Source organism: Pseudochaenichthys georgianus, chromosome 7 (assembly GCF_902827115.2).
Source record: "Pseudochaenichthys georgianus chromosome 7, fPseGeo1.2, whole genome shotgun sequence".
In the NCBI taxonomy this organism is placed as follows: Eukaryota; Metazoa; Chordata; class Actinopteri; order Perciformes; family Channichthyidae; genus Pseudochaenichthys; species Pseudochaenichthys georgianus.
This window is the reverse complement of record NC_047509.1, coordinates 37946571-37971059: the sequence shown is the minus strand read 5'-3', so window position 1 is coordinate 37971059 and position 24489 is coordinate 37946571. Positions and strand designations below refer to the sequence as shown.

The 24489-nt window shown below is 40.9% G+C and overlaps 1 protein-coding gene across 1 annotated transcript; it reads right to left on the bottom strand.

The window, feature by feature from the left end:
• Positions 1-519: 519 nt before the first annotated feature.
• Positions 520-23293, bottom strand: sdcbp2 (syndecan binding protein (syntenin) 2). The gene is made up of 9 exons (XM_034086823.2): positions 23132-23293; positions 17089-17140; positions 14920-15016; positions 8840-8940; positions 7595-7759; positions 5509-5684; positions 4632-4803; positions 4019-4110; positions 520-2067 (listed from the first exon to the last, which is right to left on the bottom strand). The coding sequence occupies exons 2-9, from the start codon at positions 17137-17139 to the stop codon at positions 2013-2015; spliced, it is 909 nt and encodes a 302-aa protein (XP_033942714.1). The 5' UTR covers position 17140; positions 23132-23293; the 3' UTR covers positions 520-2012.
• Between the last annotated feature and the right edge of the window lie 1196 nt (positions 23294-24489).

Below are 24489 nucleotides of genomic sequence, written 5' to 3'. Positions count from 1 at the left end.
TGTTTATTTCTGCTGTAAAGTTGGGCATTTTAACATGGGGGTCTATGGAAATTCCTCCTTTCTGCAGTCATCGCCTATCGGCCAATAGATGAACTGCAGTTTGTGGCACTTCCTTATTGGCCTCCCGGCTCTGCCCCAGAGTTTGCCGCTTGATCTAAACACAACAACCAGCTGTATTTAAATAGCTATTTTACTTAAAGAGGACATATTACACTTATTTTCGGGTTGATATTTGTATTCAGTGCCTCTACTGGGACATGTCTCCATGCTTTAATGTTCAAAAAGCTCTTTATTTTTTCTCATACTAGTGTGCTGCAGCACCTCTATTCACCCTCTGTCTGAAACCAGAGCCCACTCCCTCTGGAGGGAACACAGGGATTGTAGCCTTTGCAGACCATTTACATGCACCAAAACCTATAACACACTACAGGAAAGGGAAAACCCAAAAAGCAGAACAGATTTTGGAATTAAGATAAAAGTAACAACCTAAAGGGGAAGACAGACACTTTGAAGCTAATGTGAACAGAAAGACTGTTTATTTGTTTTACAATATTATCTTGGTTACATTCGTATATAAACTTTTAGATTTTTTTTTCTAGCATTGTCTTACAGAATGACATGATGTTTATCAAATTGCATACCTAGAAAATTAAACCAATACATGCATCCGTACATGAACAGCATTAAAAGGAGCACATTTGTATATAACAAGTAGAAATTGGCGACTGGGTGCTCATCAGTCAGAGAGGGAATATTACAGGGGGGGGGGGGGGGGGGGCGTTCACTGAACGAGCAGGTTCACTGACTTATAACTCAGATTGGGCAATTTAAATGCATTCAATTTGAGCGGATGATTTTCAGCATCAAATTTCAGCAGTTTCCTATGATTAACATACACGATTTACATGAGGCACCACAAACACAATAATAAAAAAAAGCACAGCTGTTGAAATGGAAACAGGAAAGACAACCTTTAAAAAGGAAGTGGAAAGTGCACTTAGTGGGTCCGTCCAGCACAAACAATTCCCTCGAAAAAATTATAGTTTCATTATAGTCGCCTTTTAACTGACCTAGCCACTCACATTGAAGCACTGTGATCTCGCCTTCTCATGTCTCGTAGCTCTTACGGTGTTGCGGACAGGGCTAAGTCCTAGCTGCACGAGGCAACAAACGTCTACTGCTGCCCCTTTTTCCTACACTTCCCCTGGAATGTGCACAATGTGTTCCCAGTACCTACATATTCAACACATCAGAGCCTCATTCGACCGCAGAGACAGGAAATGTGGTTCAATGATACCTCGCCATCTTCTGGAGAGGCTGGAAACTGCTGCATAGAACTTATTTATATGATAGAAATGTTGTGAATCCACAAAAAGAACACTAATCAAAATCTTTTTTTTACCAATATTTGGTATAAACTAAAAACAACACCTTTGCTAAAAGGTATTTGTAACTGGCCAAGTAAAAAAGACAATGGTCAGCAAACTTTTTCTACATGAGGTGTTAATTCTGATTATTGACACACATCGGGGGCTAAGTGCAGGGCCTGGAGCACAGTGCCTTCTCCACAGTAGGGCTCTGATGCCTGAATATTGGCCTTTTACAGCATTTTTGACAAGATGAAACGTCACCGCCAATGATTCATTTCCACACTGAGGAGGAAGCTCTGGACTCATGATAGTGTGCATGAAAAAAACAAAAACATTTTGTACTCAAATAGAAGAAAAAAAACATGTAATACTTCGAATACAAGGTTAACATATAAAAAGTACTAGACGCGTCAACAGAGATGTGGGAAGTGGAGCAGGGTAGAGACTACTGAGTAACTAAAGAATAGGAAAAAAAAGGCATTTCAAGATGTTAAAAGATAAGAAATGGTGTTGATTGTAATGCAGGAAATGGTATAAAGAGAGAAAGAGAGAGAGACAGTTTAAGAGTTGAGTTAGGAGAAGAGAGAGAAAGGTATATCTCTGTACTGAAGACATCCTGACAGTTTACGGTCCTCCTCGTCCTCACACCTCGGGGACGGAGTGATCCATGGCTGAGCGCAGAAGGCCGCTCGACATCCTGGAGACAAAAACCAAATCAATCAGTCACATTTTATTTATATAGCACACTATCAAATATTACACATTTGTCTGAGGGGGTTTACATTGTGTACAGCGTATGACAGCTCATAGCACATCAAAAGAAACCCCACAAATCACATCCATAAACTGGTCAATGGAGAGCATAGTTCAAAATAAATCCTCACATTTGGTTGATTTAAGGTGCTTTTAACTCTAGTGGTTACATTAACTTGGTCTGCACCAAGGAATACAATGTTACATTGTTGCCTTTCCTTGCCAACTTTCTGTCTACACTGACTTATTAGTGTCGAACATAGAAGGAGTAACAATGACGTCAAAGGAACAAACAAGAAAACGCTAATTACACAATGCTGCATTTCAGCGATATATGAAGCAAATTTGGGGAAAACACATTCTTGTGTGTTTGTAGCCTTTATTTAACGAGGTGAAATCCCATTGAGATCAACGATCTCTTTTTCCAGGGAGACCTGCAGCACGTTGGTTATACATGAAAAACAGAAAAACAACAGAAAACAAAAAGGACGTCATACAACATAATGACAGAGGTACAATTTACAAACCTATTCACAAAGACAAGTACCAGGAGTATCAAATAGCATTTCATCCAGCTGAGCTTTAAAATGATGCAGGGGAACCAAAATGCTCAGTTTCAAAAGAAATTGCAGAGTGTTCCAAGCTAGAGGACCTGCGCACATACAAGCGTTAGTACCTAAAACAGTTCTAGCACTTGGCACATGTAATAAAAACACATCCTGGGATCTTAGAGAGTCGCAAGTGGCTATTGCCTGTGAGATCAGAGAGCAGACGTAAGGTGGTAGTTTACCCAGCATGGCTTTGTAGATGAACAAGTACCAGTGACTGAGCCTCCGAACAGTAAGTGAAGGCAGACCTGCCCTGGCATACAGGGTACAGTGATGAGTGCTTTAGAGTTTGTAACAAATCTCAGCGCACTGTGATAGTCGATATCTAACTTGATCAGGTAATGGGCAGGTGTATTCATATATCAAATCACCATAGTCCAGCACAGGTAAAAAGGTCACAGAGACTAGCCTTTTCCTGGCCCCAAGCGAGAAACAGGACTTGTTTCTGAAAAAGAAACCTAGCTTCACCCTTAGCTTTCTAAGCAGATTGACCTGAGGTTTAAAAGAGAGACAATCATCAAGCCAGATACCAAGGTATTTATAACAGGTAACCACTTCCAGGACTTTTCCTTGCTTAGTAACCATATCCAAAGTTGTCTCCGGTGTCTTTTTGGCTTTTGAAAATAGCATTACCTTAGTTTTATCCACATTTAAAAGAAGCTTAAGTTCAGAGAGCTGAGTCTGAATAATATTAAAAACAGCCTGTAATTTAAAACAGCCTCCTTGATGGAGGGACCTGCACAATACATCACGGTATCATCAGCATAAAAATGTAAAGTTGCTTCATCCATATTTTCACCTAAACTGTTGATATAGATGGAGAATAAAAGTGGACCTAAAACAGAACCTTGTGGTACACCATTAGAAATGTTTAACCACTCAGAAGACAGCCCATTGAAATGAACACATTGGGACCTTTCAGAGAAGTAGTTCACAAACCACCCCACTGCATGGCTGGATATGTCAATACTGGCCAGCCTCTGCTTCAGGATTTGATGATCGACGGTATCGAACGCTTTGGAAAGATCAATAAACAGAGCTGCACAACTCTGATTTTTGTCTACTTTGTCTTCACCTTTACCTGCTTACTCACTAGGCTTTCAAGAACCTTGGCCAGAACTGACAATTTAGAGATGGGCCTATAATTATTTTATAAAGTGGCCTCCCCACCTTTTAGTAGAGGAAGGACATAAGCTGACTTCCATATTTTTGGAATTGTGTTCGTGCTGAGGACAAAGAGATGCAAAAACCAGACGTGGTCACTACACCAGAACTGAAATGCCTTACCTCTTAATCATGTGTTCATAGATGAACTTGGGCATGATGGTGATGGTCATGGCGGTCGGAGAGGTGCAGAGAATGTCCTTGATCTGAGAATCCTGAAATGTGTACACAGGAACAGTGACATGTGAGGACCTCATGTGATTGATGGATAATCAACACATCATAGTTTTCTTAAATATTTGGGCTTTAAAAACATCAAAAGCCTTTATCACAGGGCGGGTGAAACTAGACGCCTACCAGAGAAAACACAGGAATAAAAGCAAACTATGGATGCATCACTGACAAAAAGCTAAACACCATTGAGCTTCACTTCACATTGGAAAACAGATTGAAGCTGGTGGATGCTTCACTTACTCAAAACCGCTGCACACTCCTTTTGTTACGCTATATTCTGCAGGTATGCAAGCAGCCATCCCAATGCAAAACTCAAATTAGCCAGAAAGCATTTTAAAACATCACACATGTTCTGAATGTATCCTAATTTTCCTAATAATAAGTTGTTTTTCCACAATGCAATAAAGGGTCCAACACATTTGGTCTTGTGCACTCAGCAAACAGTTTATATCAGCAATGACTATTTGGTCAAAAGATTTAGATACAGAAACAAGTATCTGACCTTGAGTCCAATGATGTTTTGCCCGTTGATTTCGCAGATGTAGTGATCAGTCAGCAGGCCGTTGCGGGCGGCAGATCCATCCTTAACCAGAGAGGTGATTTTGCCGGACTTGTAGATGAAGCCCACGTGTCCGGAGCTGTCTTTGTGCATGGTGATGGTGCGCTGAAAGGGCCTGGAGACACAGACAGGGATTATCCATTGTGTACAGCTTATAAAGAGGCTTATCCTGAGACTCTTTTATTGAAAATGACAAAGTATATCTGGATAATTGTATAAATAAACAGATGGGAACATACAAGATACAAATAAACTTGATTTGATAACGTTTGTGAAAACAGAACTCAAAGAGAGCAAAGTGTAAGTCCTCCAGCAGAGGGAGCCAAACCTCTCAGCATCCAATGAGAAACCAACTGCAACTACAGCTTTTGAGGAATAAAATGTAACACTCCATATTTTCTGTAGCATACTCATATTTGTTCATATTATTTATATAAATGCCAATAACCATCATCATCTTTCTGTCTTTAGTGTCCGTAGTATACTATCAACAGTTATACCAGCTCTATAGTGTATTATATTTCTACACTAATGTTTAGTGTTATTCCAATACATACTGCTCATACTGTTAATATTTTTTTATATCTGTCATATGTATATTCTTATATTATACTATAAATAACACTTCACTTTACTGTTTTATTTGCACTTCTGGTTAGATGCTGAATGCCTTTCGGCTCAGTACTTGTCACAATATTCCAAAATCAAATGATAAAATCAAATTGTCGAGGGAGCCTTGGTGATGTGTGAAGATCAGGGTCGGCATTACAAATGAGTGATATAGGGTTTAAAAGACACTGTGATAATGGCGTCTCTTCACCTGTCCCTGACCACCAGCTCGATGCGCGTCTCGGCCGCCGCCTTCAGGGCCTTGTGGGATTTGTCCAGGCTCCAGCCGGCACAGTTCTGCCCGTTGATCTGAAGGACCTGGTCCCCGAAACGCAGGCCGGCCAGGGCCGCGGGGGAGTTAGCCTGCACCAGCTGGATAAACACTCCCTGAGAGAGGAGACAGGAAACCCAAAAAACAGCCAAATGAGATCAGGGAAATGAAGAGGGACGGCGATAGTGGAGAGAAAACAAAAGAAGAAGGCAAGGACACAGAGGAGATAAAACATTCCTAAAGAGAGAAGAGATATGGAAAAAACTAAACTACACAGAACTGTCAGGATTTGTCATCTTTCATATTATCAGTTGCATAATGTTCCCGCAACAAAACTATTTTCATTTTGAGGCTTCAATACCCTGTTAAGTTAAGTGTGCCGTGTCATTCAAGCAAAACACGGAATGTTCTCTTTAATGCCGACTCATTCCAGGCTTTTTAAAGGCTGCAGTAGTGCGAGTTAACACAAACCGAATAATTAACTACTTCAAGAGCCTGTTACCACTTGCAAGCTGGCCAAGTATCAAAATGCACTATGTTTTGCCAAGAGCACATTCATTCTTCATTGGCATTGATAATACACAATACATCACCATGTCCCTTTTGCAGTTGCCAACTTAACCGTGTTGAAATTACTGCCGTTTTATAGCCAATGCAGGTGTCCCAGGCAGAGGTCGCGTTAACCGAATATTTTCTGTCTACGACGGATTTTTTTTAACAATGACGGACAAATCTGAAAGCAGTCCGTCATTTTGACAGATTAGAACAAACTCGGAACAGCGCCACAGTTTCCCCGCAGCGAGGCTCCGGTGTTATGCCGTGTTATGCATGCCCTCCAAAAAGGAAATCATACTGTTTCCAAACCTAACTGTGCCGTACAGATCATTGAAATGTCTGTGAGTTTTGGCTTTACGCTGTGTAAGCTCCCGCGAGGTGCAGCAGCCATGCATAACACGGCGCATGTTAACTGCCCCCCCCCCCCGTTGACAGTTCACGAGCATGCTTTCTCCCCCCCCCCCCCCGTCAGAGTTGTGTAAAGGCCGACGGGTAATTCTGGATTATGACGGAAGTTTTACGATCCTGTCCGTCAAAATGACGGGCAGCGAAAAAGTCTAGCGCAACCTCTGGTCCCAGGTATATTACATCATCAAAGAAACAGTCTCTTTGCAAAACATATAAAACATTGACTTAATTATCACTATTCATCAAGAACTGTCACAGAAAGAGCACAACAACTTTTGTGCACTGTTCCTTTGCTGAAGCCATCTAGAGATAAATCTACAATTCAACAGTAACACAGCACTTCCGGCATGTTTTGATGTAAAGACAGTGATACCCCTTTTTTGTGAGTTGACCCTAGGAAAGATTTATGCTAGCGAAGTAAGCTAAAGAACGTTTGACTTGGCACTCTGTATAATGTTTGTTAAAGGATGTGTCCCTGCTGGGCTGCAGGGAGGTTAAGCAACCACAAGTGAGTCAGGGAAATCCCTTCTTAATATGACAAACTGGGAATACCGAAACCCCGTATAAGCTTTGACGTGTTTTGCATAACAGAAAGATGACTGTGCGTGTTGTCCACCATCTCCGATACTGGAATAAGATGACGAAGTGATACCTTTTGTATGTTTGTATAGTATCTGTTTACAAGACTATTAACCTGATACTCTGGCTAATCCACTCTGACACGATGCTTTCACAAGTTTGCCTGCATTCAAGTCTAATTAAATGAATACATATCCCTGTCAATAACAACACAGCCAGAAAAAGAGGTGACTAATAGGAGATTACTTTTTTCGTAAAACCTTGTGAATAGCATTAGCGGCTGAATTAGCATTGCTAAAACCCCTAGTGATCAACATGACGGATCGTGATGCTCTAGAAAGAGTAAAGCACTGTGAGTGAAGCAGAGTTTGACACAGACATTATGTGGAAGAGTAGAAGAAGGAAGTACGTTGTCAAAGGGTGTTAATGACAGTAGGTGGCTATATAATTCATGAGAGGGCAGGCGCGTGTGACGCTGACTCACGTTGTCAATGGCTCGGAGCCGGAGCCCCACCTTACTGTCCTGGTCCTTGCAGAGGATCACCTCCCGCAGCCCGGGGCGGATCTCTGCCCTCCGGATGCCGACGTCCGCCCCCGTCACAGGTCGCACCATCCCACTGTAGCCTGAGTTGGAGGGCACTGCCACTTGCTGCAGAGGGGGGGTAGCCAGACAGTGGGGAAGGTGAGAAAGTAAAAGAGAGAGCAAGAGAGAAATTGAGTGGGGGTGAGACAGAGGTGAGAGGAAGAAAAAAAAGGATTCAGGAGGCATGTTCCATTAAAATGCAGCTGGAGATAAAAAGGAATGCTGCATCAAATGAAAGGCATGTGGGAGGATTCACTTTCATCTCCTCCTCCACAGTGGGTGAGATCAGGAATGCTTTAGGCAGCTCTTTTGAGAACTGGATCCTAAATATGCTCTGCGCTAACAACGAAGAGCCTAAAAACCATTAGTAAGAAACGAGTATAGGTGAAGATATTAGCCAATGGCAGAACACAGATGGTTCAAAGACAGATCATATGAACACACACACACACACACACACACACACACACACACACACACACACACACACACACACACACACACACACACACACACACACACACACACACACACACACACACACACACACACACACACACACACACACACACACACACACACACACACACACACACACACACACACACACACACACACACACACACACACACACACACACACACACACACACACACACACACACACACACACACACACACACACACACACACACACACAGGGGAGTGAAGAGCTCAATCTCAGAATCATCTTTTATAACATGGCTTTTATTTTTTGACACAAACATAGTGTTGCAGTAATGAGTCCTAAAACACAGAAATGAGTGATAACATTTACACTTCAAAAATCCTAAAGTGTAAAAATCCTAAAGTTGGGTTAATATGTGGAGATTATCCTACTGAGCAAAACGTATAAGTATCAGAGGGAGCCCCTTGCGATGCTAACTTTGCGTCTGCTTACAAAAATACTTTTTTAAACACAATACTTTTTGGAAGGAATAAAGATATCAAGGGCGCGTCCCAAGTGTAACTGCATGTTTATTATTTCTCTGGCTCCAGGGGGAGATGTGTGAGTCTGTTTAGTGCGGATGCTTGGGGCTTGTTTCTGTCATCGTCAGATGTCTGGGATGCTTTGACAATCATCCCCGGGACATACACTAATACTCACGTTGTCAGCCACAGGCACCAACGCCAGGTTCCTCTGGACTTCATCACTGTTGAGGGCCAGACCCATGTAGTCTCCCAGCTCCTCCAGGTTCGGGTACAAGCCTGCGAGAACAGAGTGAGCGATGGAAGGAGGAGGAGGAGAAGTTGGTAAAAAACATGAGATGAAGAAAGATGGAAGAGGTAGAGTGTGAGGGTAGAAAGAACAGAGAAAGAAATGATTAAATGTTACGTAATGAATAAATGAATACATATGGTATATATAGTATGTTATATATGCCCTGCTTATACCCCTACATCTACTTCCTACACAAGGATTCTGTTAGCATTTAATCTACATTGCAGCACTGAAGTCGTTTCTATCTGGTATTACATTTTATAATGGTTTTAATTCACACGTGTACAAGCATTGATATAATGGGCACACCTTTCTATCAGCTGATCTCATTGTTTCCATCACAGTAGGGTAATGCCGCAGCTACATTCAGCCCTTCATTAAAATAATGCTGATAGAAGCTGCGTTGCAATGCAGTAAAGCTTTCCTGGCATCCGTTTGTATTTCCTTGCTATGACGTAAAGGCCTCTTTATTGTCTAAGTGTTGGCTATGATATATACAGTCTATGGCTATGATCTATGTATGTCTTAATCTTGAAATATAACAATGACATTGTTTTGAGAATTGTAAATGCCTTAAGTGTTTAAGTAAATAATCTTATGATTAGGTAAACAAAAAAAGCTGGGTTAGGAATACTTGAATCTCACGATATTAACCAAGCTTCTTCTCTAGATTCTGACACAAAATATTATGTCAAACAAAGTCAGGATTAAGCTTTGTCTTGTGGTTTCACTGTCTCTGTCCTCTCGTCTACTTCACTGTCTGTCCCTCGTCTTGCCTGCATGACTGCATCACTTGTCTGGCAACAAGAGCCTGTTGTTGCCCTTGCAGCAGAGCAATGATGACTGCACTTATCCTGGCAAAGGTAAAGAAAGGACATGGAAGGAGAGTAGTATAGTCAGAGGTAGGAAAATAATCCTTAAAGGAGACATGTCATGGCCGTTTCCACTGATCATAATTCCATTGTTGAGGTCGACTAGAATAGATTTATATTGTGCAATTTTCCAAACCCACATTGGTTTCTCAGCATCTCTGTAAACTGCGTGTATTCACTGAGTTTCACTCTCTGCCTTTAACGGCTCGTTGTAGCTCCAACAGCTCCAGCCCCCCCCTCCCTGTGAGCACAGTGTGCTCTGATTGGTCGGGACGTTGTGAATCGCGCTGATCTCCGTGGAGGTGTTGTTTCCTTGTTTAGCGAAACACAGCCAAACTCACCCTGAGCACACACAAAGTCACAGCCGAAGTAAAAACAATAAGTGTGGCTTGATATTGAGAAGAAAAAGGTTGATAAACGCTGTGAGAATGGGTCTGCAGAGAGAATCCCAACTGTCTGTTATCAGCCTGCAGCCAGGGAGGAGAGATCAGCTGAGCTGCCTGCACTGAGTGTGTGTGTGTGAGAAAGTCCGTGGATTGGTCAATTTGGACCAATCAGCGGAGGCTTAACGTAACGGCTCCGCGGACGTAACGTAACGGCTCCACGGATTGGTCCATTTCGTTCCGGGTACGTGCTTACGTAATCTCGTACCCGAAAGAATCAAATGGACGATGACGTTTCACCAACGAGGCGTTTTGGGGAGGTATTTTCTGTGTTAGAGTTGTACTCGCTACAGGGTGCACTTTGAGGGTTTGTGACTCTGCAGACCGCTTACATGCAGAAAAACCTTCATAACACACAAGGGGACGGGTGATAACCGCATAACATGGGACCTTTAAATATATCAGGCAGTGGCTGCAAAATGACATACATGAAAATGTGCATGTTAGTCAGTTTTTATTTTGATTAAACTACCCGTATGGTGTTTTCCGTGCTTGGAAAGTATTAAAGAGCCTCTACGTGCAGTATATGATTACACTGGGGGAAATGAACAGCCCTATATGGGGGGCTATGGTGACTTTTCCACCATGTTCAACCAGTAACAAGGAAGCACTTCTACATTTGTCTTTTAACTGCCCGTCTATCGCACACTTGGGAATGTGTTAAATTGTTAAGGTCATTTTTCATTAAGCATTTGACCTGCAATTTAGCAAATATTATTCTAATTTGACTGTAGCATGTATAGCTGTAATAACTGCCATAACTGGAAGACAATTCAATGACTTTCTTCAGTACTACAAACATTCACCAGTATTTTGTTTTTTCCGCCGAGCATTTGATACAGTTCGTCCAGTTATTATAGTTATAATAAACGCTGGTCAGAATGTGCTGGTATTATGTTTTTAGCTGGGTGGCTTTAGGGATAGCAAAATCAAAGTTGGTCCACAATTTTGATCCAGACAGAAATATCTGAACAAGAATTACATGGATTTCCTTGAAATCAAATACAGATATTCATAGTCCCCAGATGATGAATCAAGTCATTAAGCGTAACCAGCAGGTTGACATTTTTGTCTTTTAATGAAATATTTTAACCACTGTGATTGACATTACATTTGGTTCAAACATTTACGATCTTTTAGGATTAACTGGTATATGGATTTAATCTATAGCGATCATCAGGTTAACATTTTATTCAGTTCTGTTCGTAACAAGGCAAAACCTATGCCATGTCACCATCCTCAAATGTACTTTGTGTTTATTGCTGAGAAGTGAATGTAAGCATGCTGACTTTGGCATTGAGTTTAAAGCAGGTTGTTGACTCTTGCTCTTGTATAACACATTACATAACAGAAGTTGTAATGTGCAATTCAAACCTGTTTTGAACAGTGGTTGGTTACTCCGTTGTTGGAGTGCGCAGGATTTGATATGGATATCTTTAACCTGATGAAGGACCAGTGATCTAACCAAACCTCTTCCACAAAAGCAAAAATATCAATATGGTCTGTACAATTAGATTTAACATGTATTATTAGGGTGACAATGCATAATGCAAATAACATTAATAATTAAATTCCCACACTCATTAACCAACATAATGTACACACAGTATCAGTGATTTCAAGTCAATACTCATATTTATATTGAGTATTTATTTTGGTTTCCACACCAATGACTGTGCAATGATTACACCAGGTGGGGTCAGGCCTAAAGTCAACATGGTGTGAGTAAGTCACTTCAACCAGATACACACTCCACCCCAGCACTCAGAATGCACTCACTGTACACTGAACATTAAGAGAAACACCCACATGTTGCTGGCCAAATGATAGAGACCATGATTCATCCGGTACACCTCCACTGACTGTGTTTCAATTTTCAGATCACTTTTTTCTACATATATGTCTTTGTGCTCTCCTGAATGATCCCCACCCCTATCATGTACCTCTCCCACACACAGCGGCTCCTCATCTAACACATCATTTTCATTTTCTTATGTAACACTCGTTCACTGTTCTTGAATGAACCCATCGCTGACCCCTTTCTTCTCAGAGGTCTATCTTGAGCTATAGTACTTAAAAAAACAGACCCTGACCCTTATTTTCAGATTATTCAGTTAATTAGAAATTACACAAACTAAAGTGTCTTATTGATGATTTAAAGGGCAAATACATCATTGTTTTTGCTTTAAGATGTAGTAAATGGTGATGCATAATGTTAAGGCTGTAGAACCTCCGGCATCCGGGCCGTATACGGACCGCGAGACCATTTGGTACGGCCCTCGAGGTAATTTATAAACACAAGCAAAAAAGAGAAAAATTAAAGGAATCTAGACCGCAAAAGAATTTAACAAGCGAGTGCCTGTTTTTCAGGGTACTTGAACACAACACGAGCCTAACGTGTCATCACGTGGTATATGTCTCGTCTGACAGGGGTGCAGTTCTGACGGAGAGCACCAGAACGCCACTCCGGCACTTCACAAATGTCAGTACCCATAAGGAGCCGTACACATGCCGCAGTTTCTGCGTGGCTGTGTCTTTAGTTGAAAGCCCAGTGGCGATCTGTTCATCTGTCATACTGATCAGACAGTCAATAACTTTGTTGTTATTAGCATCTGGTTAGCTAGCTATGCTAACGAATATAAGAAGCTTTTTCTACAACCAGTGAGGTAAAGGCACATCTTTATATGATCATTATAGTTATAAAAAAATAAGAGAATAAAGTAAACAGGTATAAAATACTATATGACAGTAAAACAAAGTTGTTATTAATAAATAAGAATACAGTTTGAAAGGTGAGTGATTTGTAAAATATCCATAAAGAAAAAGTAAATCTGTTTCCAGTTCTGTTTCATCTGGTGTTGAGAGATGTATCCATAGATCTCTTAATGTTGCTCTCAAAGTGCATCAGATTGATGCTTTTAACTTCAATATTTAAAAATAAATCTTCCCGGTGGAGCATGCCCCCCCCCGGACCCCCCTAGAGGAGGAGAGGTCCACCCCCCTCTTAAATCATGTCCACATGGATAGGAAACTAAATACATTTGCACACATCTTGTGTCCATATCTTTCTGTTTTGGTGGTCATGCCACAACCGTGCACGTGCATGCATGCGTGAGTCATGGTGAGATATCTGGATTAAGTGTTTTTTCCTTTGCACAGCATGAAAGAAAGGCCAAATGAATGGGCTGTGATTTTAGTTTTTTTAAGCAGAGGTCAATCGTTTGTACGGCCCTCGGAGGATGTTGAAAAAAGGAAAAAGGTTCCCCACCCCTGCTGCAGAATAACAACTTAATCAGTGTTTATATTGGTTCCCTATAACCATTTCCTTTCACTATGGAACTTCGTATGGCACTTGGTATCATGTCGTGGGAAAAGGAAGGCTCCGTTAAAAGAAAGTGTGTCAACCACAGCGCAACAAAAACAGGAAGAGGATAGCTCCATGGTTGGTAGATGTCCCCAGTTACCAAAGATAATAAATACAGTTAGTTATTTGCCGTTACCATTCCCTGTAAGGGAAATGGCAGGTGGTCGAACAACCCAAATTACCAAAGAAAACATAATGAACAATACAAAGTCACTAAAAGTCTGTGGACTCAGGTTACTCTGAGGACCATTGGGAATTCATTTTAATATAATATCAGTATATTTTCCCGGCTTCGGAAAGTTAAAGGTCACTAAATTATTTATTATTATGCTCTGAGGGGAACGGAAAAAGAGCCGGTTTTCTTTATGAGAGTGGCAGCAAACATAATAGCAATTGGAAACTTTAGAAGGGATCTAAACAATTATTCAAATCCCAATTTCTATTTTTGCTGCCACAGATGTGGATTGTTTATGAATGTTCCTATTTATCTGCGATGCTTCTTATATAGTTGATCAAAGAAAACCTTGTCAATAGGAAGAATACATGTTTTGTAAGCATTAGCTTATCTGGGTGGCTGTGGTCCAATGATGATGTCAAACAGTCCCCCTTGCAAACAAACTCCTCCCTCTCTCCGCTAGCTTACTGGATGTCTCCCTCTTCCTTCATTTTCCAATCAACTCCCTTTCTCCCATCATGCCCTGTTCCAGCACAACTGCCAGAGCCAGTCTCCATGGTGACTCATAGCTCGCTCAGCTGAGGTAAAAACTAAAGGCAGAAAGCCCACAGGACTTAGCATCCAAGCAGAGAAACTGAATGAGTGGGAGAACAGGAGAAGTGAGTGGAAATAAGTAGAAGCATTGAGTTCTCTTTAAGGTCCACTTGCCTATCTGCTACGCACTTCTAATCTTTTCAGGGTGAATCCTCCTTTTCTCTTTGTTCTTCCATGTCAGCCTGGCTTATAGCAAAGTGCATCTGCTTTCCAACAAGCTCAGAAAGACATTTATAAAGAGTCAAAAACACAAGTCACAGCCGGGGGGGCCCATAGCTCCTCCTCCTATCCCAGTCCTTCACTCAACTCGTCTTTATCCCTCCCTAATACTACAGAGCTGCTCCTAAGAATAGCACAGGCTCAGAAACACAAGACACACCAAGTCAAAAGGGAAAAGAGAAAAAATGATAAAGAATAAAAAACTCTTGCACCTTAAAGACAGGTTTTAACTTGTTATCCTGATCATTTGACAAAGATAATAGAGAAAATTGTCTTTCAAAAGCATGTGTGAGACTCACTGGATCCTGGCATCTCAGCGGTGGCTGGCGGGGGCTGGTAGGTTCCCTCTGGGAGGGCTGGCATGGGGGCGGCAGTCTGGGCAAACTGGGCCTGGGCCTAGAAAGTAATAAGACACACCACTTAACTGGAAGGGTTCTTGGACTTAAAATGCTGATTATTAGATGAAAAGCAAGCAACACAAAAAAGAAAAACAGAGTCATGTTACAATTATTTTGCTGCTCGCTACAAAAGGAAAACTCTCATGTCAGGGGTACTTGAGTGAGTGACATGCAGGCTCTGCATGCACAGCACACCACAATCAAATCTCCAAAGCAAACGGACCCGATGATTAAAAGGTAAAACACTGAATAAAGTAGTTTCATGTGTTTCTCTAGGGCAGTGCGGCGCTGCTAACCGAGCTAGCTCAGCTTGTTGCTCTGAGAACTTAAGATCCAGACGTCCGTGACTAAAATCCTTCATCCGGTTAAATATAGTAAAAAATACCAATTGTATCGCATTAAAGTTCAAGAAAGGATGGTTTGCGGGGGAAAAACTGTATTTTCTTCAATTCCTGTATGTTTTCATATCGCAATACATGTATATATCGCAGGGGGGAAAAATCGCAATGTCAGTTTTTTCTAATATTGTGCAGCCCTATGTAGGGTTGTTATGAAAACATTATTTTTCATTTGAAATACATAGCCTTTTTAAATCATTTGCGAGTGCTTTGTAAGTGTACCTCAATGTAATCCAGTGTACAAAAGGCGTAGGCAATTCCACTCTTACTAATCAGATGAAGTGATTGCAGAATCGTCCACAACAATGTACCAGGGCAACAAAGGATATCTTCAATGACATGGGAAGTGCTCTCCATGGTTTAGAGACTTTATTCTGACTTCAATTCATTATGGACACTTACGGCTCGTCCACACACAGGCATGAAAAAAACCTTTCAAAGCTTCGCCCATTCACTTGAATGGGGTGACGTAGAAGATTTTTGATCTTCGCCGAACTGCATTGTGGGGAGCGGAGCATGGCTTTGCAAGCATCGTGAGCATCAAAAGTTGAGCAATGTTCAACTTTTGATGCTCCCGATGCTTCCGAAGCTGGCATCAGCCAATCAAATCCCGTTTATGCAAATCCCGCCAGTACAAGCGCTAGCCAATCAAACCGCGTGTATGCAGATACCGCTGCGGTATCTGCATACACAGGTCTTTTCCATATGTCATAAAATGGAGGATAAATTAATCATCGCTGTAGGAAATGTCCCGGTGCTTTACCCAACAGCGACGCACAATATGTGGCCTCCTGCGAGACATTGCATATACCAACGCTACTCTTGCTACCCTTGCTACAAAACCGGCATCCATTTTGGCAATAGTGGAGAAGAAGGGGGCTTTTTTTTGCTTTGTATGCCGGGGGCGGGCGGGAGATTCCTTGGAGATTCCTGATTGGTTGTTGGTCGCCTTGGGCGCGTGAAATCGCCAAGCTTCAGACACGCCCAGCATCAAGATTTGTTTCATGCCTGTGTGTGGACGGGCCGTTACATATTGCCCTCTGGATCTCAAAATAGGTCAAGCTCCAAAAACATTTTCATAATGCTATTGGACAGAATTAGAGATGCCATTGTGAGGACATTTTCTCCATTAGTTCTTATACTGGACATTGTATAACAAAAGGTATTTATTGCTGATTGCAAATTCAACCAAACATTGTTTTTTGGCTTTTAAAAGGAAAACAAAGGTGAGGGCGATGGGCAAAGCAATGTCATTGATGTATGTACAAACACTGTGTAACACTGGTAACACAGTGTAGATAGAAATTAAATTAAATGCAACTGTAATGCAGATGGAATATTTATTTGATCTCTTATATTCTGGCTTGTTCAACCCCTAAATGAACCTTTAGAAAGCTGAACAAGCCAGCTACTGTCTCCCTTTAATACTAGTTGTCACTGAAAAATGTAACAATTCTGAGTAACCTGTCTTTTTCACCACCGTGCAAATGTTCTATATTTGCTACATTTCTAGGCTTACCAGTAGGTTCCATACTTTCTTTGTGCTAGAAGATCAGGCGGCATAAGCTCCTTTGGTAATCATGCTGAAAGTAACATTTAGCTTAGCCTACAACAGAGCTAATCATGTCCAGACAGATGTCTCTGTCTTATTGACTCTACCAATCACACTTACCTTCATAACCTTGTCGACCTTCAGGTCCTCGAGGGATGGATACAGGGACATCCTGAGGAGAAAACACAAACAGCTGTTAGGGGAGAGCCCTGGGAGAGAAGGATGACAGCTACTATATGAGGGAACAGAGCAGATAGATAAACCTCACCAGACTATTGACTGGCATGACCACATCCATTACTTCTTCCCTCCATTAAGCTATATTTATATTTAATCATTTGACTCTTTGTGATGTTGAAAGGATGCTGAGATGGGCTGACAATTCCATTGGGATTTATAGCTATCTTTGAATGTGTATGCAGCTTTCAGCAACATCCTGTTCATTCTTTATGAACACAAATCTGCTTACCTGCCTGACTCGACACAGCGATAGCATACGACTGACAGATTAAGGGAGAAACAGATTATGCTCAGGATGTGGTAGCTCAAACCACGGCTACAAAACCCAGAATGCTTCAAATGCATGTTTATTTTATTTATTTACCGTCAAGCTCATTATTGTGTAAATGCCCCCTTTTTATAATAAATCCTTTTGTTGAATGTCAAACAATAGTATAACACTAAAAAATCATGAGGGTTTATGTACACAAAGTGGACACCACAAAACGTAATACATAAGTAAACAAGGCTGGAGCAGGGGTAGACATTAAGGGTAAAAAGCCACTGGCTCTCCGGGCCGGTGGAATTGTATTGTCACTGGCCCCACCATTGTAACCACTGGCCCGGAGCATTCGTCCAAAAAAAATCGACTAATAATGAAGAAAATTAACACATTTGTTGCCATAGTAATTTATGAAATAACTACATTACTACTACTACAACATTTGAACAATCAGTTCTTGTTGTTCATATTTGGTTGATTAAAATAATGATATTGTGATCATTGTTAAAAAATGTCTGCTATTATGAGTATTATTATTAGTAGGCCTATAATGCGCTTTCTGCCTTCCTGTCATTAGGAGTTAGACATGTAATGGCTATAGATTAGATTAGAACCTTCATTATCCTAAACTGCTGGGACATTTCCCTAAAGCCAATACCTTTATATTTTCTACTCTTCACTTACTTGTCAGCATAGGTCGGCATTGATGTACAGAGCCGACAGAAGACCTTGTTTATATTGGCATCATATTGAGAGGTGCAGCCAGTGACGCGTCCTAAAACCAGGAAGTAAGCTGCTGGTTCCCTCGACAAAAAGCAATTGGATTTCTCCACCCGGGTTGCGTTCCAATAGTCCATTTAGCTTAGGAACCTTCCTAACCAAGTGAAATTACCCGGAAGTACGTCAGTGGCAGCCATGATAAGTGCCGTTCCAATTCTCCAAACGAAAGGAAAGGAGGTTTCAAACTTCCTTTATAACCTCCTTTAGCTTAGGAACCACTGGACCTCCCTAACTGACAGGAGAAGCGAAAATGCTGCCCCACAATGCATTGCAGCCGCAGCATTTGCCGTCACTCAACAGTCGACCGTTCACGGAAACAACCGATTATGACCGAGAAATGATATCATGAACGTTACGGTGCTTATTAAGCATTTTATAACGTAGGTGGTAAGTTGCCAAAGTGCTTTGTTTTGAACGTTCATCAGTATTATAATCAAAAAGAGAAATATGAACGTTAGTTTTCACTGAAATTATCAAATAAAGTCAACATTTCACAGTCTTTACTGAGCTGTGTGGGGTTTGTTCAACTTTTAAAAGATGTTTGAATGGTGATATACACAGTGATAGATGTTAAGGACTAACGTTTATAATAAATACATTTGTATTGATTTTAAGATCTTTAGTTCATACAATCATACGTATTGGGATCATTGGTATTAATGTGGACCGGAGGGAGAGGGGGACGAGCAGAAGTTTCACTTTCCTTTTTTATTTCAATTCCAACTTTGGTCATGAAGAATATGTTTCTCTGTTGTCCACGTTCATAAAGCAAAGCAGCAGCATCAGAGCACGGTGCAGAGTCTCCAGATGAGTTCACAGTAGTCCCTCGTTCTTATTAAACATCCATGTTGTAGTCCGCTGTATAGAAAACTGTAGTTTCCATGGTTTCCCCACAGCAGCAGACGCACATTCATGACGTCCGCTGGCGCATCATAAACACGTCGGATAGTGAAAGTACCGCAGTCTCTTCTCCTAAGTCCTTTTGAATTCTCCTGTCCACTATCTCTTAACCCCGTGACCTTTCACTCAGAGGTCAAGGAATAGACGATAGGGTTAGAACTTAGGAGCTGATCTTTGGATTATCGGAACGCAACCAGGGTTTTGGAAAATAGCTGGAAATAAGGTCTGTGGAAAACAAACCTGTTTGATAAATGCACGTTTTGTTCAGCCGGATAATCTCCACATGTCGACCCTACTTTTATCATTTTCGAATCATAAATCTAATCAATAGATTATAAAAGGGTTTTAGGACGCGTCACTGCACCACTAGAAGCCAACTCCATCCTTCAAGCTGGCTGAAACTTTCTCTCCCTCTTCTTCTCATGCTCCCTGTCACTCTCCTTTAACTCCTCCGGTGACTTTCTTTTATTTGAAGATAGTTTTTTGCACGGCGCTTGGCCGGTTACCGCTGGTATTAAAAACATTTTGGCGAATGGTTAGGTGGCGCGATAGTCTGTAGTGAAGGAGCGCGCTCCCGCTCACGAGAGCCTGCTCGCACTGCGCTCCGCAGCAAACAGCTGTTTGCTTTTCTCCCAACAACGACAAGCGACTCACAAAACGCTATGTTGTAGCGTTAATAAACAAAACAATTTAACAAAATTGCTAGTCAAGATACCAATACCACAGGAAACATTTTTTTTTAAACAATATTTTTAGTGGCCCGAGCGGGCAAGTGGAAAGTACGTTATGCTGGCCCGGGGTGTCTAAATAGTGCTTCCGGGCCAGCGGGCCATTTATAATGTCGAGCCCTGCTGGAGGAAAACACATGAGATTTAAAAAGCAACGGTTAATGCATGGTTCTCATGGTTTCTTGATAATGTGCCAAACTAGACTCAGGAGCACTCATTTCTGCGGCACATAAACAAAACAGCAGCCTAAAACAGGAAGAGGAAGTGATAGTTATCCGTCAGTCAGCTGACTGAGAAAGAGCACAAAGTGCAACCGGTACAGGATGTGACACGCAGTAATGTAATGTCTGGTAATGAACACCAGTTTGTTCAAGTCTGACATCTGTTTGTGATACTCCACACAACAGTGCATTTGCCTTGAGATACACTCATTCTCATACTCATCCATTTAATCTAGGCCTATTGTGTTAAGAAACATTTGATGTGAATATCCAATCAGTGTCAATGTTAAATATGACCAAAACCAGCAGGGTTAAGAGCGCAGATGACTATTGAGTGAGCGTTTCTGTCACCTAAGACTATTTTTTACTCTACTTTCAAATGTCAAATTCATTCATCCCTCTCCTGGATAGAGCTTATCTATGATTGAATAGTTTGGTCTTATGATATCCGAAAAGGATTAATAAATTCAAGAGTCTGGAAATCTTGCGCCAGTCTAGAAATGTAGCTTTCTGTTCTTCACTCTTGAAACAGATTCCAATACTTTATTTAACTCAGATTTTGTTCTAGTACCGAGTACTGATCCCACCTTTACTTTAATAAACATGTTAACTGGGTGTTTTTTCCCTTTTTAGTAACTATATTCTCCCTGTCTTGATAACCCCACCCCTATTTCAGTGGAAGGTCAAACTGAGCTGGTGACCCAAACTGATGAAATGACTGAATCTATGAACTGATGACAGAAACAACTAATTCAAAAATGACACTGAAAAACAGAATGTATTGAACGAGTCATGGCCAATGCATGAGCCGCATTATAGGCAGGTCAGATTTTCTAGAATTAAAAACAAGAATTCCACTGAAGAAGGACCTTTCAATGCACAATGATTGATTTCACTTCCCAGCCACGGAAGCATTACTGATTTCTTACCCATTTTCTCACCACACTGTGACAAATGTGTGTCACAGTCACAAGACATGTGAGCACATCTCTTGCTCATAAGAAACAGGAAAACAAAGTAAGGATTATTATATTATAATGTAAAAAAAATACACCATGACCAACCATAGAACAGACTAACAAAAAAACGCATTGTGCCAAAATAACCTATAACAAAAAGTCTATATAAATGTTCTTAAAGAGGGAAATACGGGTCCATGATGTCATGCCCTGTACACAAGGGAGGGATATGTGGTCAACAATCATTTTGACACTAGTCGGTGAAGAAACCCCATGAGTCCCTAAAATAAGCAAATCATTTGTACCACTCTCCCAGCTACTCCAGCCACTACTCTACTCTGTCCTCCTCACTCCTCACACACAAGTGCATCATTGTGTGTGAGGACAGAAGGGCATTTTAATATTGTCTAGTGTTTACTTTACAGTTGTGTTTGTTTGCTCGCTTTATATTCCACCCTCAATTGGACTAGCTGGCTGGAGTTTGAGTGAATAAGCCTGGAAAAAAGAAGAGGTCAGGCAGCTTTTGCAATGACATAACCTAATCCTTGAGTCAGCCGCTGCAGTTCAAATAAAGACTTTCTTTGAAGGAAGAAAGGAAATTCCTACAAACAAGGGTACAAAGCTGGTGGAGTATGTTATACGTGCAATAAGCTGCTCTTTTTAACTAAGCTTCCATTGTGTATTGGAAGTGCAAAAAGTAGGTGATAAATGATTGAATTTCATTGTACATTGTATTGCTTTTCTGAGAGCAGTTCAGAAGAAGGCTTCCCATCACTTTCGTGCAGTGGTGGAAAGTAACTCAGTATGTTTACTCAAGTACTGCACTTTTTTTTTACCTATGTGTACTTTACTTGAGTATTTGCGTGTATTGCTACTTTATACTTCTACTCCACTTCTACTCAAAGGCAAATATCATACTTTTTACTCGACTACATTTATTTTAACTCTCACAGTTACTATTTACTTTATACTTATACAAATGCAGTATCTGTAATGCAGTAATGTACTTCTAATCTACACAGTATTTCTAGTATCTAAATGTGGTCCGCATTGACAAACTAAAACACTAAAATGCTCTAACATGGATAAAACAATAACCATAATAATATAATACTTTGAAAATATCTGTGGTGTATATACGAGTACTTTTACTTTTGATACTTGAAGTACATTTAGCTAATAATCACATCTGTACTATTTTACATTATTCTGGGTAATTGTGCAGATGAGTACTTGTTGTACTTTAAGTATGTTTTGATGCTAACACTTTAACTAAAGAGACCTTTTGAAATCAAGACTTTGACTTGTAAAAGAGTGTTTCAAGGCTGGATCTGAGTGCTTCTTCCAACACTGAGCTCACTTTGGTGGAGACTGGAAAGGAAAGAGCGTGCTAACTTAGGGGAGCCTGAACGAATTGGTTAGATACCTTATTCCGGTCTATTGACATGGCTGGGGAAAGGACAGAGGGAGTGGGAGGGAGGAGGATGGACAACGATAAAACGGAACAGAGATGCACTGCTGAGCCGACCCACACCCTTTACAATGTACCCATCCACCGGTCGAACTGTATCAGTAATGTCCGCACGTTACATACCCTTATCCTTTAAAAACATGGCCTAACTTACGGTATAACGCTATAACAACATAGGCTCAGATATAATACGCAGGGCTTAAGTGATGTTAGTGTTCTTAAAATAAACAAGGCCGATGCGTAATTAATGTCTTAAGTATCTCTATCATATGTCTAAGTAAGAGCATGACATGTTAGCTAACGTTATGGTGTCTCACTGCACACTCATTAACAAATAACCAACCGCAGTTAGCTGTTTATAGAAGACATATAAAGTCTGAATACCTTATATTCAAGTTATAACTCATTACAAATAGATATAAATGAAGACTAAACTATTGTCTTTTAGCTGAGAGGCTACGCAGACCGTCTTTGTTCCGATATAAACAGCAGGGAATCAAGCTAGCCGCTAAGTTAGCTTGCTAGGTAAACGAAACCTATATGTAGCAGTTACCGCTAGCGGGACAGGACACAACGGTTTGGTCAAATAGAGTCAGTCTCACCTTAATGGCTTGGTTGTAAAATCGTCTTAAACACTTTGGGGTATCAGACAGCGGGAAAACTCCTTTATTTTTCTGTTTTCTGCTCTCTCTTCTTTGCACTCCTCGTTGTCCTGACGGGGAATTCTGGAGAATGATGTCACTGCTGGCTTCCTGGTCCTTCACACACGTCAATCAATGTTGACGTTGTAAGCCACGCCCCGTTCGGTCACATGCACTTTGACTCACCATGTCCATAGTGTGTCAATAACACATACAGTATCTCATGACAATCATTATTACCTGTATAATCCCAGGGCCATGTTTAGTCTGTGTGTTGCTGTGTGTGATCTGTTGCTGCACTCTGTACAGGGTCAGGTGAAAGGCTGTGTGAAGAGGTCTCCATTGTGTCCTCTGCTCAGCATCTGCATTATAGGAGCGACTATCCGCTCAACCCAGCAGGTATTTACAATGTCCTTAAGCTATAGCCACAATCCATTGCCTTATGTACAGTAAAACTACAGTACCGACTAAAACAACTGGGACTCTCTTCACTAAATCTAGGGCCCCTAATGAAATCCTTCATTGGATAATTGAGCTTTTTAATCATCTAAACATGTGTTTGTGATTTGCTGAATGTCAGGTATAACAGTATGTTATGTTGATCAAAAAATATGATTTCTGAAAATAAAATGCAAGTCATGATTAGTAGACATTAGCACCAATGATGGTTCTGTTGTTTCTATAGCATCACAGAAACTCTTAAAATGGCATACTCCTGCATTATAGATGAAATGTGATAAAAAGCTTTACATTTATAAAAAAAAAGCAAGATCATCATCTTTATTTTATTCATCTCAAAGTTACATTTTTATGTAGGCTTTAGAAGAGCACTGACTTAGATCTACCAAATGTATAATGGCACTGATATCTACAGAACAGAATGCAAATCTGTATTTTCCCATTATGGAAATCATATACAATACAGTATATAATAAGCCACATTCCACTGTGGCTTATTTTTGACCCCTTTGATCCTGTTGTTCCTTTCAATGGAATGCAAGCTATTTTTTTAAACCAAGTGGTTGTTGAGAATTCATTTGGAGACGGCATTCAAATTATTCAACTCATTATACCCTACTGTCCTACTAGGGCATTGCGTTCCAAGAATGCAGGGTTGTTGGTTGTTCCTAGAGTCTCTAAAAGTACAATGGGAGCCAGAGCCTTTTCTTATCAAGCTCCACATTTGTGGAATCAGCTTCCAGTTTGTGTTCGGGCGGCAGACACCCTATCCGTTTATAAGAGTGCGCTTAAGACCTTCCTTTTTGATAAAGCTTAGTTAGGGCTGATTAGATTCAGCCCCTAGTTTTGCTGATATAGGC